General features: G+C 48.4%; 1 protein-coding gene across 4 annotated transcripts; it reads right to left on the bottom strand.

Annotated features, from left to right (window-relative positions):
• Positions 1-684: 684 nt before the first annotated feature.
• OSR2 (odd-skipped related transciption factor 2) lies at positions 685-12003 on the bottom strand. 4 transcript variants are annotated; one of them, XM_034422512.3, is made up of 4 exons: positions 11506-12003; positions 4180-4986; positions 2805-2904; positions 685-1163 (listed from the first exon to the last, which is right to left on the bottom strand). In XM_034422512.3, exons 2-4 carry the CDS (start codon positions 4896-4898, stop codon positions 1089-1091), a joined length of 894 nt encoding a protein of 297 aa, XP_034278403.1. In that variant the 5' UTR covers positions 4899-4986; positions 11506-12003; the 3' UTR covers positions 685-1088. The 4 variants fall into 4 exon arrangements, with proteins under 4 accessions (XP_034278403.1, XP_034278404.1, XP_087746930.1 ...); XM_034422513.3 differs by having other exon boundaries at positions 685-1245; positions 11506-11958; XM_087890804.1 differs by having other exon boundaries at positions 4099-4986; positions 11506-11931.
• Positions 12004-12702: the final 699 nt, after the last annotated feature.

Genomic DNA, 12702 nt, shown 5'->3' with positions numbered 1-12702 from the left:
AATTCAGTCCAATATTAACAAGAATTCTTCCACATAAGGCTTTGAGTGTATAAATTACCTATGTCAACAATTATGGAGGATACCCAACCATCATCGTTACAATCCTTCTGTGTTTTTCTCTAGTCCAAACATTAAAAAGAGAGCTTTTTAAATTAGCTATTTATCATATCACAGGAACAGCCTGCTCCTCTCCCCTCTCCATCCCTGGCCAGTTAATGCTTCCCCATGAGGCTATCCTTGTGTTCTCCCTGGCTTGGCTCAGCTGTGTTTTAGGATGGCTTATGACTGGCATTCCATTGCATCAGGAGAACACAAAGAATAGCTGCCTGATCTGTTTTGACTGGCCGTCCATCCAGAGGCACTCAAGATTTGATTCAATGTGCATAGATCTCTTCTCAAAACCAGGGGACTATGAGATCATGAAGCCAGCCGGGTGACATGGGTCAGTCATTCTCTCTCAGCCCTCTCAGGAAGGGGCTGTGGGAAACCACTTCAAAAAAAAAAAAAAGAAAACCCTGCCATGAAAATTGCAGAGATTAGATTCCACCCCTCCCCAATAAATACATGCACACACATCTCTTACAAAGTGTTTTTCCCCCCAAAGAACAGTTTCAGCTCTTGTGACTTTATCAGAAAGGGAGAGAAGAAATAAACGATGTCACTTACTCAAACTCAGAATGAGAATTATATTTGGAGGGAAAGTGTTTATTTGGAAATACAATTTGAAAAAAAAAGTATTTTCATTCCTAGGTTTTGCTGTTGGTACCAATGTGCATTTGGTAAGACAATAGAAAGCCAACATATTGCTGTGCAGAGCTCGAAAATGAGCTGCTCTGTTACTATATACAAGAAACCAGCTGGCCCTCTCGGTGCAGGGAGAATGCTTGGAACAGGTATCAGCCCCACCACCACAACAGAAAGAGGACCGGCTGGCACTGGGGGACATGGAATCAAGCCCCCTAAATGCACCTGTCCACATCACCCATGTGGACATAAAGATTACGCTACAGTTCAAGTCCTTGAGCCAGAATTAGCTCCCCGGGGGAGGGGTTCTCGGCTGTTCTAGAAGTCCTGCCGCGGGGTGTGAGTTAGACTGTGCCTCCGCAGATCACAGTTGCGCCTGAACACTTTGCCGCACTGCTCACAGTTGTAGGGCTTGATGTCTGTATGGGTGAGAAGGTGAGTTTTCAGGTTACTTCTTTGATTAAAGGTTCTTCCACATGTGGGGCATTTGTGTGGAGATTCCTGTTCAGATTTGAAGCAAGCAAAGGATTAAACCCTTGACAAACTACTTGGATTATTGAGCTTTTCAAAGTTCACTCAGCATTTCCACCACCTCCACCCTCCAGCCCCCCTGCTCTCATTTTTGGCCTCATTAAATTGCTGTAGGACAAGAAGAACATGGCAAGGCAAAATAAACTTGCAATCTAAGCCCACACGGACAGAAAAACCCAATGCAATCCTGTGCAAATGTAAATTGACAGTAATAGGCAACAATGAAGGCTACAGACTAAAGTACATAGGACTGCACTCTGCACGCATTTATATTTTGGTTTTATGCAAATTTACTTTAAAAGTCTTTCCAATAGGATTCATTAGGGATTACTCCCAAATAAATCCACATACATTTTCAGATTTAGAATCAGAGATTCATACCTTTCCGTGTTTACCTTCCATCACAAATACATTTAAAGAAAATTTGCATACACTTCAATGACACAGATTTCTCCAACCATCATTTATGGGCATCCAAACATGCATGTGATTTTACTTTTTTTTTTACCCAATTGGTCAATTTTCTTTGAAACTGATCTCAGAATCACAGCTTTACTTTCACATTAACTGCGGGGTTTCAACTGCAGGCACAATTATTTCCAGAAAATGCATCTGGAACCCAGAAGCAAGTCTACTGATTTACTCTCAGTCCCTTTAAGTGTGTTTAAGATTATAGTCTTAATTGCACAGACATATCTTCCTGCCTGTCAAGGCCAGTCCTCCTGGCTTTGCATTTCCTAGTTCCTGGAATCTAAGGGGGAAATTCTCCTGATAATCCACCTGGCTTCCAAGGGAGACTTGGTTTATCTCTCTAAGTGAGAAGTCTTCCACAAAGCAAGTATTTTTAATCTGGGGTTTTCCATCAAAGAGCACATCTCATTTAGCATTGATAGGTTGCTTCCAAATGGTCTGGCTACTTAAGGAACTTTTTCCAGTGTTAGAATGTGGAAGTCTTGAATGAGTGAAGTCAATCTTAGCCAGGCTATCTTTCAAATGTAAATCCTGCTTAATTCAATGGAATATACTCTTAAGTAAATGTACATAAACTCCCAGTCCCTAGGAAATGTTACTTATTTAAGTTTATTTATTTTACTGATATTCCACTTTTCACCTAGAATTTGCATGCTTTTTTTAGTAGTCAGAGAAAAATAGGGCAAATGCAGTGAATTGCAATTATTATACATCAAAATGATGACATGTAGGCAGGGATGTCTTAATACAATGCTATTACATACTTGCATCTGATGCAAGCAAGTCACAGAACTGGCATGTTGATATCACTTTGCACATTTCATCATTTACCCCCTTGTCCTTACCATCTAAATGCCCATGTTACAAACTTTACCTACATTAAAATATGGATTTGTTGTTTTCTACATATCAGCATTTGAGACAAATAGCACAAAAGATTTCAGATTAAAAAGCACATCTCTATCTCTTCTTTTGCATCTAGAAAATAATTAACTGTTTATATTCACAATCAATTAAAATCAAAATAAAATGTGTAAAATAATGGAGCCTGATCTTACCTGCATATGTAAAGTTTTATGAACGGCTAGGGTCCTAGATTGGCAAAATCCTTTCCCACACTCTTGGCACTTGAAGGGTTTTTCTTTGGAGTGGATATACCTGGAAATCAACCACAGTGTTTGGAGTCAATATCTATATACACACAACAAATGCTACAACAGCCCAACTTCTGCGTAATCAATTTTTTAAAACCAAAATTATATGCTGCCTAGCTGCTCATCCCCAAAGTCCCTTTTAACATGTTCAGACACTTTGAAATAATTATTCGCAGCTCTTCATTGCCTTCTTAGGAATAAGCCTCTTTAAACAGGAAAAGCATATTTCTGGGTAAATATGCATATATTTGAGTAAACATGGTTAGCTAGGGAGCAATCCCATGTAAATGTTCATGGGTGTAAGTCCAATTTACTACTTTGGCAGGTAATTCCAGGTGAAGTTAATCAAAATTGCCCTTTGATTAATGTCAGCTTGAATGCTTTTGTTGAAGTTTATAAATCTGACAGGAGAATGTAGGGGTTTTGTGGAATAGAGAGACCAACATTCTTTGGCTTCTCAAAACAAGCCACAAAAGAGTCTCTTTGTAGAGATTTGTATATCGTTACAAACCCATAAATATTTTTGTGCTCTTACTGCCAAGTCTTTAGTGATAGTTATATTATAGCCCAAAGGCAAAAAAGAAAGAAAGCAGAGGCAAGAAACATGATCAAGAACATCAGAGGACCTTCAAGTGAGAGAGAATTCTAAACTGAGATTCTAACTTTAGGAATATGTTTCATTGAAGACAATAAGACTAAAGTCAACCATTCTTCCACAAGGAAATAGGAATTGTGCTCCAACCAGATCAAGTAGTTTAGCCTCACCATCTTAAAAATCCCTGGGCTTAAAAATCAGCCATGTCCCTTCAGATCAAGGGTTGAAGGAAAATCAACAGAATGACTGCATTTATTTTCTTGGAAATAAATCCTACTGACCTCCTTCAGAGGGATAATAAGAACACCTCTTGTTTAGATTGGGTCTGCTGCGGATAGCCCTGTTCCTACATCATGCTAAATCATGATTTGTTTGAAGTAGGATTTACTGAACGGGCCATAAGCCATCGTGAAGCAATGGCTTCCTAGCAAACAATCAACATATTATAGCTTAGCCTGATATCTGAATTCAGCTTATTACATTCAAACCGCTTTAAGCCTTGGTTTATCTGAACTGTGGTTTTTGGAAGAAAACACTCGACAGTCTTCCAGGTATAAGCCTGACTCTTCATAAACCGATGAAGCCCAGATGAGTAAAACCTACGTGCGGGCCTCCAGCCCCGCCATCTGAGCGAGGAGGCCTAGCGGGTCTCCCTTGCCTGGCCTAGCGGAGGCAGAGGCTGACCTGTGGTCGCGAAGGTGGTCTTGCCTCCGGAAGGCCTTGTGGCAGATGTCGCAGGTGTAAGGCCGCTCGTCGGTGTGGGTCCTCTCGTGGATAAGCAGGTTGTAGGACTTGGTGAAGTGTCGCCCGCAGAACTTGCAGATGAACTCCTTCTTGGTCTTGGAGGGCAGGCGGCCCCGCGCGGGCTTCCGGCTCTCGGGGGAGAGCTTGCCCAGCGCCGCCGACAGAGGCCCGCCCAGCTTGGCCAGCTCGCCCTGAGCTTGCGCGGCCGCCACCGCGTGCGCCTTGGGTGGGTCCTCCTGAGTGGCGGCCGCCGCCAGGTTGGCAAAGTCAAAGCGGGGCCGCTCCTTGCGCAGCGCCGGCAAGACGTGCGCGATGGCGGCGGCCTGTTTGGGGTGGAACAGGTGCGTGGCGAAAGGCAGGCCCGGGAAGGGGAAGCGCTCCACTAGGCCTTGCGCCGCCGCCATTTCGCTCAGCGCAGAGCAGCGGCTGATCTCGGCCGGGCCGCTGCCGCCTCCCCCCGAGGCAGCGGCGGCCGCGGCCGCGTAACAGCCCAGCGTCCAGTGGTTCATGTGCATGGTGTGGACGGCGCTCAGGCCGTAGAGGCCTTGCAGGTGGTCCACGGCGGCCGGGAACGTATTGACGGCTTGCAAGAAGGAATAGTTGGTCAGCTGCAGCGAAGGGTGCAGTGGGATCGGCGCCGGCAGGGCCTTGCTCCCCATCGTGGCGGGCCGGGCCGGGCCTTGCTTTGACTGGTTGAACCCGGTGGTCGGAAAGCGCGCGAGGGCCTCTTTCTCCGGTGTTCGGATCCTAAGCAGAAACAGGAACATGACGGGAGGGGGGGGGAGAAAAGATTGCGGGTTATTCGAGAGTCACAAAGCGGCCCTTTCCTCACGTGTGGTTTCTTTCGACCCTAAACCGCCTGCCAGCCTCTCGTGGCCCCTGTGCTCCCTCCCCCAACAAGGCCAGGCGTTAATTCATTTTATGCCCACCGCTGACGGGACGCGCTGCAACGAAGGGAGAAGTGGGACCAAAAAAGGCCTGCGCTCCCTTTTTTTCCCAAAGTAGCCGAGTCAAGAGGATTGGTGGGCGCGGGTGACTAGAGATACGGCCTGGGAAAGCAAAGCGGGGAGGAGAGAAGCAGGCCAGGAAAGCCTTGGAGCAAACCCTGCCTAATTTCCGAACTGGAAACACGGACCTCGGCCTGCGAGGCGCGAAGAGTGCGGGTGGGCAGGGCAATCCGGACGTCCCAATTTATGGCGGCCAGTTCTTGCCAACCTGCCAGCGCTGGTTGATGACTTCAGCTCCATCGCAGCCAAGGTCGGAGGGAAAAGCTTTGAAAAAGGGCCAGGTCCTGCGGAGCAGCGAGAGGAGAATAATGCAAGCGATACCTTGGAGCTTATTGGGGCGTGAGTCAGGCCACCCGAACTGGCAGGGGAGCACCACCAACGCGGTGCAGAGTTACGCACTTGGCGAGGGGAATCAGTCGGAGGCCATTGAACCGAGGACACGCCATGCTTGGCCGAGGCGCTCAAGGTAAAGAGCCAAGCAAACACCGGCGTGCCAGGAAGCGCAGGTGCCCTGACACCAAGCCGACCTAACGCCGATTTTTCTCGCCTCCTGTTGGGTTGATGGTTAACTGCTCCCTGTCCTGCTCAGAAGCGGGTAAAATGGAAATAAAACCACGACCTCCGTGGACGCCTGAGAGCGAGAAACTTTTTATTGGGATGAAGAGGAGCTCGATTCGGCTACCTCTCCTGTCCCCCTCGGGAAGCGAAGAGCAGCTGCGTTCTGCCTCTCGGCAAACTGCGAGTCCTCATTTTTTTGAAGGGCCCGCGAGGGGATCAGCCCTTGTCGCCTAAGCACTCCAAGGAGGCTGTTCTGCAAGGCGGGCGGGGAAGGACGGGATGTGCCCTAGTGAACAGAGGGGCAAAGGGCTGCCCTCCGAACACATCGGTTGGCTCCCTCACAGGGTTGTTTTGTCGGCCACAGGGCTTATTCTGGAGCAGTTCTAGGTAGGTCAATCCCTGGCAGCTCTAAACTCTGCGCTGCGGCCTAGGAAGAAGTTGTAAAAGTACAGAGAGAGAGAGAGACACGTGCATTCTTCCCGGGAAAGGGGAATGTGCGGTCTCCTCGCATTACTTGCAGGCTCGGGTCATTAACCAGCGAGAAAGAGGAGAAGCCTCACTAAGTGAATGGCTTCAGCCCGCCTCCAAAATGCAGCGTTGCACGACCCATAAAGTGGGAACCGGCGGTGCCGTGGATTCGAATTCAGATTTCCTGTTTTTATAAGCTTCTTCCCGACACGTGATCTGGGAACAGCAATTCAGAGAACCCTAAATGCAGCAAGTCGATACCTACGTGCTCAGCGCTGAACCCGTGGCAGTCGGTATAATTCCTTAACCCAGAGAAAAACACAGTGCGATCCTAGGAGATCTCTCGTAGGATGCTCCAGCGGCACCCTCCCTCCCCCCCCCCCGTTCTTTAAATAAAATCTTCCTGTAACCCATTCGTAGATGCGTGTGAGTTCTGGGGTAAAAAAAAACTTGCAGGGATCAGACTTTCGGCCGAACTGACTTGCGAATAGAAGTGCGCGGAGCCTGGAGCCAAATCCTTTCCCTTCTTCGGGACAGCGGGAATTTCACTTGCAATGGGAGGAGGCGGAACATGAAGGGAGGGGAAAAAAAAGACCAGACAGACCACTCCGTTGGCGTAAGCTTGGAAAGGAGTCGGTCGGTTGCTCTGCGTCTGTTCTCTCTCTACCATTTATGCCTGTCTCAGCTTCTAGGCCTTGGCGGCACCCGTGGTCCCGATCCTGGCGCTGAACCCAAGGCTCTTGCCTTGGAAAAAGTCGGGCCTAGAAGCTAAGCCTGAAAAGGCACAGGGTCGCTGCCCTGAAGTCCAGCCAGTGCCCCGTTCGGAAACAACGGACACCGAGGCCTACAACACTTGCATCTGGAAAGGTGGGGAAACGTCAAGGCTCAGAATCTGAGTCGCCCCACTAGGAAGCGAGAATAGCTCCTCCAGGCACAGGCCTTTTCCGCGCTTCCAGAGTAGCCGGCTGTGGTTGAATGCTGTTGCAAAGGGGGGCGGAGGGGGGAATCCGTGGCCGCTTCTGCTCTCCCCCCGCATCCCGCCCGCCTGCCGCGCGGTGCTTATTTTTCTTCCTTCAGCAACAAGTCATTGATCAAGATAAGCGACTCGGAGAAAAGCAACGCCGGGTTCTCGCGCGCGCTTCGCGGCGTCTAAAGAAAACGGCCCGGAGTCCTTCCAGCTGCCTTTGGCCTGCTGTGCTTTTACGCTGGCCGAAGCGACACCCCCCGCGGGATTTCGGGAATGGGCGATCGCGATCTAACTTGGGCCGACTCGGCCGGTGGTCACCTCCCACGCGAAAAGGCTGCGTTTCGGACTGCGGGCAAGAAACGGGCCATGCGGGTGGGGGAGAGTGGGCTGTTGGCCTCAACAAACCCCAAAGGAGCAGGTGAGGCTCCTCTGTCTTTCTCCCCCCCCCCCACGCCGCCCGCTTTCCTCTCTCATATTGTCGCCTTATGGCCATCGGCCCGCAGTAGGAATTCGGCTGTTCCCTGCTCCGCGTTCTTACTACATTTGGAACCTGTTACGGGAGTTGTGGAAAGTGTGGGAAATGTGATATTGCTTAGGAAAAGAAAGAGGCACCAAAACCTAATCGGGAGTTACAAGGCTGTGCTGAGCAGCCCGACTCACAGGAGTCCCTTTCAGCTGGCTCCCTCTCTCGCACGCAGCGCCGAGCCCAAAATGCCTTCAGGTGGTGCCGCTTTATATTCCGAACTAGAAATACTTCAGTATTTTAAAGAATCCAAGTTGGACGCTGGGCATAACCATTTAGCCCCCCGCTTGCTCAAGTGTCAGCCGCGGTCTTCCCCAGCGGTGGAGGCTTTAATGTGTCCCGCGCCAATTTAGCTCCGGGGAAAAAAGAAAGAGAATCGTCTTGCTCAAGCGTGACTACATATTTATATATTTTTTTCCTTTATAAAAAAAAGTATAATTTCCTAATAATTTTGATAATTAATTTAGGCCAACCTTTCCCAAGCGGGTGACTTCCAAATATGCTGGACTACAAATCCCATCGCCCCAACGAGCGAAGAATGACTGTCAGCCAGCGTGGGAAAAGACCTGTACAGAGTCACTCAGCAGCAGTGGCTGCGTCGCCTCATTCTTGGGCGGTGTTGAAGGCTTTGCCCAGGCCTTCCTGCGGTCTTTGGGCTTGGCAGAAGCCAAAGGGCAACCGAAGCCCTCAGTCTGGGCCCTGGATGGCTTTTCTCCTTCCCTTCGTGCCATTCTTTGAAGTGCGCCAATTCTCTCCCCCCCCCCCCTCCCGTATGAACGAGCGAGCTCCAAACCTTCCTTTCTTGCGGCCTGGGATCCCAGCGTGGAGGGGAGGGAATTGATGGGAGGTGTGTGACGGAGGGCCCCCCCACCCGCTTAGCTCAGCCCCTTTAACCAAAACTATAAACTGCAGCTTCCCCCCTCCTTTCTCTCAGCTTCAATTTCCACTCTGAAATTGGCAGATTGAGGGCCTGCCGCCCCTTAGTAGCAGTAGCTGGTCTCTCTGACCTGTCCACAACACGAACAGACCCTCCTCGGGTTGGGAGTCAGGCCACGCTTGGGTGAGAAATAGGGGGGGGGGAGATGGGGGGAGGAAAACCTCTTCAGACCGGTACTAACCCTGGACCACTTGACTTTTGAACTGAAGTTTCCATTCTATTGGGAAGGTTGAGTTTTAAATAATTTCCTGCTTCAAAGGACTCTCTTCAAGAAGGCAAGTCTGCAGATCTGGAGTGATTTTTATAAAACATTATGCAGCATGCCCTCACCCCACCTCCTCAGTTGTTCAAGAAGAGAAGTGAGAGTGCTTTAGAAAGATTGGAACCCTTCACCCCCCCCAAAAAAAATCCTTTAAATGATTGTCCTTTATTAAATTAGTTGCGCTGTGAAGCATCACAGCAATTAGGTTCTATTTCCATTAGAGATAAGACAGGTTTCCTCCTCTCCCTTCCCAAGAACATGTCCATCGTGCCTATTTACCGAGTAGAAAGTTGCACTGCTTTCAATGGCGCTTGCTTCCAAATTAATGTTTTCCAAACTGGGAATAATTCTAATACTATCTGACATTTTCCATCCAAATGGCCTAAATAGCTTGGTTTATCTTAAAAATGTCTCCCACGTAGACATCATAACAAATAGACAGATTCATCAAAACATCTGAATTCATTCAACCAGAATTTACTTATGGCCGCAGGTGGATGCCTTCCTGTTGAATCCTATACATGCTTATCGGCAGGTAAATTCCTTTAAATTTGTCTGAGTAAGCTAGGCTAGGATTATGCTCAGCAAACTTGCATAGGATTGTGCTATTAGTAAAAGAGAACTCTTATTAAAAATCAGTGGAAATTGGTTTCAAGGTAAACTCATTTAGACTTGCAGGCAGGAAAAACTACAATTTATTTTAATAAATACTAAAGGTGAGTTTTTAAAATATGGATTATATTATTTTCCTATTAACATCAGGGTGTAATAAAAAAAATTCCAAATGTGTGAGAATAAATTTGCTTAAAATACAAGCACATTTAAACAAATATTATGCAGACTTAAATCCAAAGGGAGCTTAATTTACTAGTACTTATTTACAAGTAGAAATGTCTAGATTTTTTCACTATAATAGGCCAATTCAATGCATGTTTACTCAGAAGTAGGTCGCATTGATCTTAATAGTGTTTACTAAGTGATCTTATTAAGTTTATTATCATTATGAAGCTTATTAAGTATTGCTTATTAAGTTTAATAGTGCTTAGTAAGTAAACTTGGTAAGATCCCTTGGTACTTAACAAATAAAGCTTTTAGCAAAACTAGTGAGGTTGTTTAGGATCACATTTTACAAATGTTCCTAAATCCACATTTTTAGAGGTGTGTCTATTTGACACAAGGAGATAACAGCTTCATCTCTCGTAGTTATTTCAGTAATACATCTTTTGCTTAAAATAGATTAAAAATGGTTTTGAGGTTATTTCAGTTAAACGATTTTTCAATTGTTTCAGAAAATAGCACCATGTAACAAAACGATTTTTGTTTCAAGCGACTATCTACATGTTGTAGACTGATTAATGGAGGTTATTCCATTGGATAAGGTTAATACTTCTATGAAATCAAGCTGGACATAGCAATAAAACTCTTCTCAAACCGCATAAAGTACTCTCTTTCTCCTTCTTGGAAAGCCATAAAGTACCGATTAAGCTATGAATGGGGATTGTACGCGGCAGCCACTGAAACCAGAACAACGATAAAATAAATAGGTCCAGGTGCCAAGTTGACAATCGGAAACCGCCTGCAGAGAAACGGTACCTTTTCCTTGGAGGCGCCGCTGCCAGTCAGGCGCGAATCGAACACGGGTGTAATTTACAAGCCCTGTCCCTTTCCTTCCCGATCGGAATCCCAAATTTAATTAAAATCGGTGTCTAGAGCACCAGTTCTCCCCCGAAACGGCACCTTGCTGCGAAGGGGCTTTTCCTTCTCAGCTCTTCCCAAGATCAGGGCTGGAGGATACTTTCGTGTGTCGCCTCGACTTTGGTGTGAGAGTGAAACCACCAACTGTGCGCTCTCGAAAGGAGGGGGGGGAGGTAAGCAGGGGTGGGCCGGGGGCTAAGAATAGAGTTTGATGGTCCCCAGCTATCAGATATACAAACACTGGTGGATGGAGATGGCGGGAGGGCCGAAGAAACCACCCATGGTTAAGCCCCCTCCCCGACATTTAATTTGATTTCGGCGTCCCGCGAGGGTCCTTCCGCTCGGGCAGGTCTAACCAAAGGCAAGAAAGCTCGCCGGTCTGCGTGGAGCGATGTGACTAACGGGACTCTCCGCGGGAGCGCAAGAACAACGCCGGTTCTTCGCGCACCCGGGCCCGCCTTCAACGGCTTAGGCAAGCGGTCAAACCGAAAGTAAACGCGCGATCACCTCGGACTCCCCACTCGGTGCTGGCGAAGCGCCTCGTCCGTCCCCCCCGGGGCCCCGCTTCCCGAAAGCGAAGCCATTCCCCCCCACTCCCACCCCCAGTCAATCGGGACCGGCTCTCGGGCAGGCGGCTGGCAGCTTCCCGGGTTCCCTCCGCCAGCTCCGCAATCGGGACGCGTCTCTTTCCTTTCTCACTGCGGAGTTGCATTTGGGCCACTTGGCTGCCCGGGGCGCCGCGTTTGCCTGGATGCTGCCCGTGGCCGCCCAGAGCCCTTCTGGAAGGCGGGCCGGTGTCCCTGCAGCCGCGGGTCTGGCGGAACGCGGGCGCGAACGGGAGCCGCTTACCTGCCTCCCCCCGGAGCCTCCTTCCGCCTGGCCTCTGGGGAGCCCCGCGTTAGCCCACCGGTCTCATTTAGATCCACGCGGAGAGGGCGGGAAACTCCAGGAGCTCTTTCATATTATGGCCTCGGGAGGGCTTCCAAAAGCCGGCGAAGGGGGCTTCGGGGGCTCCGCCGCCTCCTCCTCCTCCTCCTCCCGCCTTCAGAGTTTCCCTAGCGGCTGCTCGGCGGTAGGCAATAGACCCCGCATAGGTTGGGGTTTTTTTTCCCCCCGACCGCACTGCTCTTCCAGCGCCTGGCTTTCGACTCCAGCGAAGTTTGATACAAGTCTGAAACTCCCCCTCTCGGGTCCATCACATTTCAGCAGTTCCAGCGGCGAAGTGTTCTGTCCCCGCCCGCGGTCCCACCCCGAGCCGCTGCGAGTCGAATGTTCACGGCTTGAACGTTCTGACCACGCCCAGCGCCGAACGTTCAGCGGGCTGTAAAATGGTTGAGACCGCCCCTCAAAAAGCCCGCCTCCACTTTCTTTTCTACCACTCTGTTTACTTGTGTTTGGATAGCAACTTGGCTTTTAAAGGGACAGAGGTCTTTTCCCCCCCTCTTTCGCTCTCGCTCTCTCTCTCCCCCCCTCCCCCTTCTTACACATTACCTAAGGTGACTTTTTCTTTGAGAAAACAGGGCCAGGTCATAAATCAAACCTTCCTTTCTTAGACTTCTGCGTCCCTATCTCTATCAGCCGCAGAAACCTCGGTAGTTATGTCAAAGCAACCCCACCTCCCAACTTAATGTATCCAGAAAATCAGCGATAGACATTAAGCATTCTAATTGTGTTTGATGTTACTAAGCGGACCGTGTTTTCTAAGCCTTTACGTTCTATTTGCCCCATATGTATAAAACAAAGCACTATTAAATCAATTGCTTTCCGAAGTTCTAATCCTTATTCTTTTTCCCCCGTTTAACTAATATTCTTTATTGGACTGCAAAGTTTGGAAATCTCTTATTTAAATAAGAATTTATGGTGTCATTTATTATTATGGTTGGTCATACAGACAGCTAGATACCTAGACTGATTTGGCATTTTGATCCACCTATCCAGTCCTTTCTAAGGACCTGGAATAATTATTATGGTTAGTCGCTCAGTCAGCCTATTTGATTTTTTTTATCCACCTGGCAATTATTATTATTATCGTGAGGCTCATCGTCC

The sequence above is a fragment of the Pantherophis guttatus genome, chromosome 3 (assembly GCF_059756535.1).
Source record: "Pantherophis guttatus breed Tessera chromosome 3, ASM5975653v1, whole genome shotgun sequence".
In the NCBI taxonomy this organism is placed as follows: domain Eukaryota; kingdom Metazoa; phylum Chordata; class Lepidosauria; order Squamata; family Colubridae; genus Pantherophis; species Pantherophis guttatus.
Note: the sequence above shows the minus strand (reverse complement) of the source record. Positions and strands in the feature narration are given on the sequence as shown.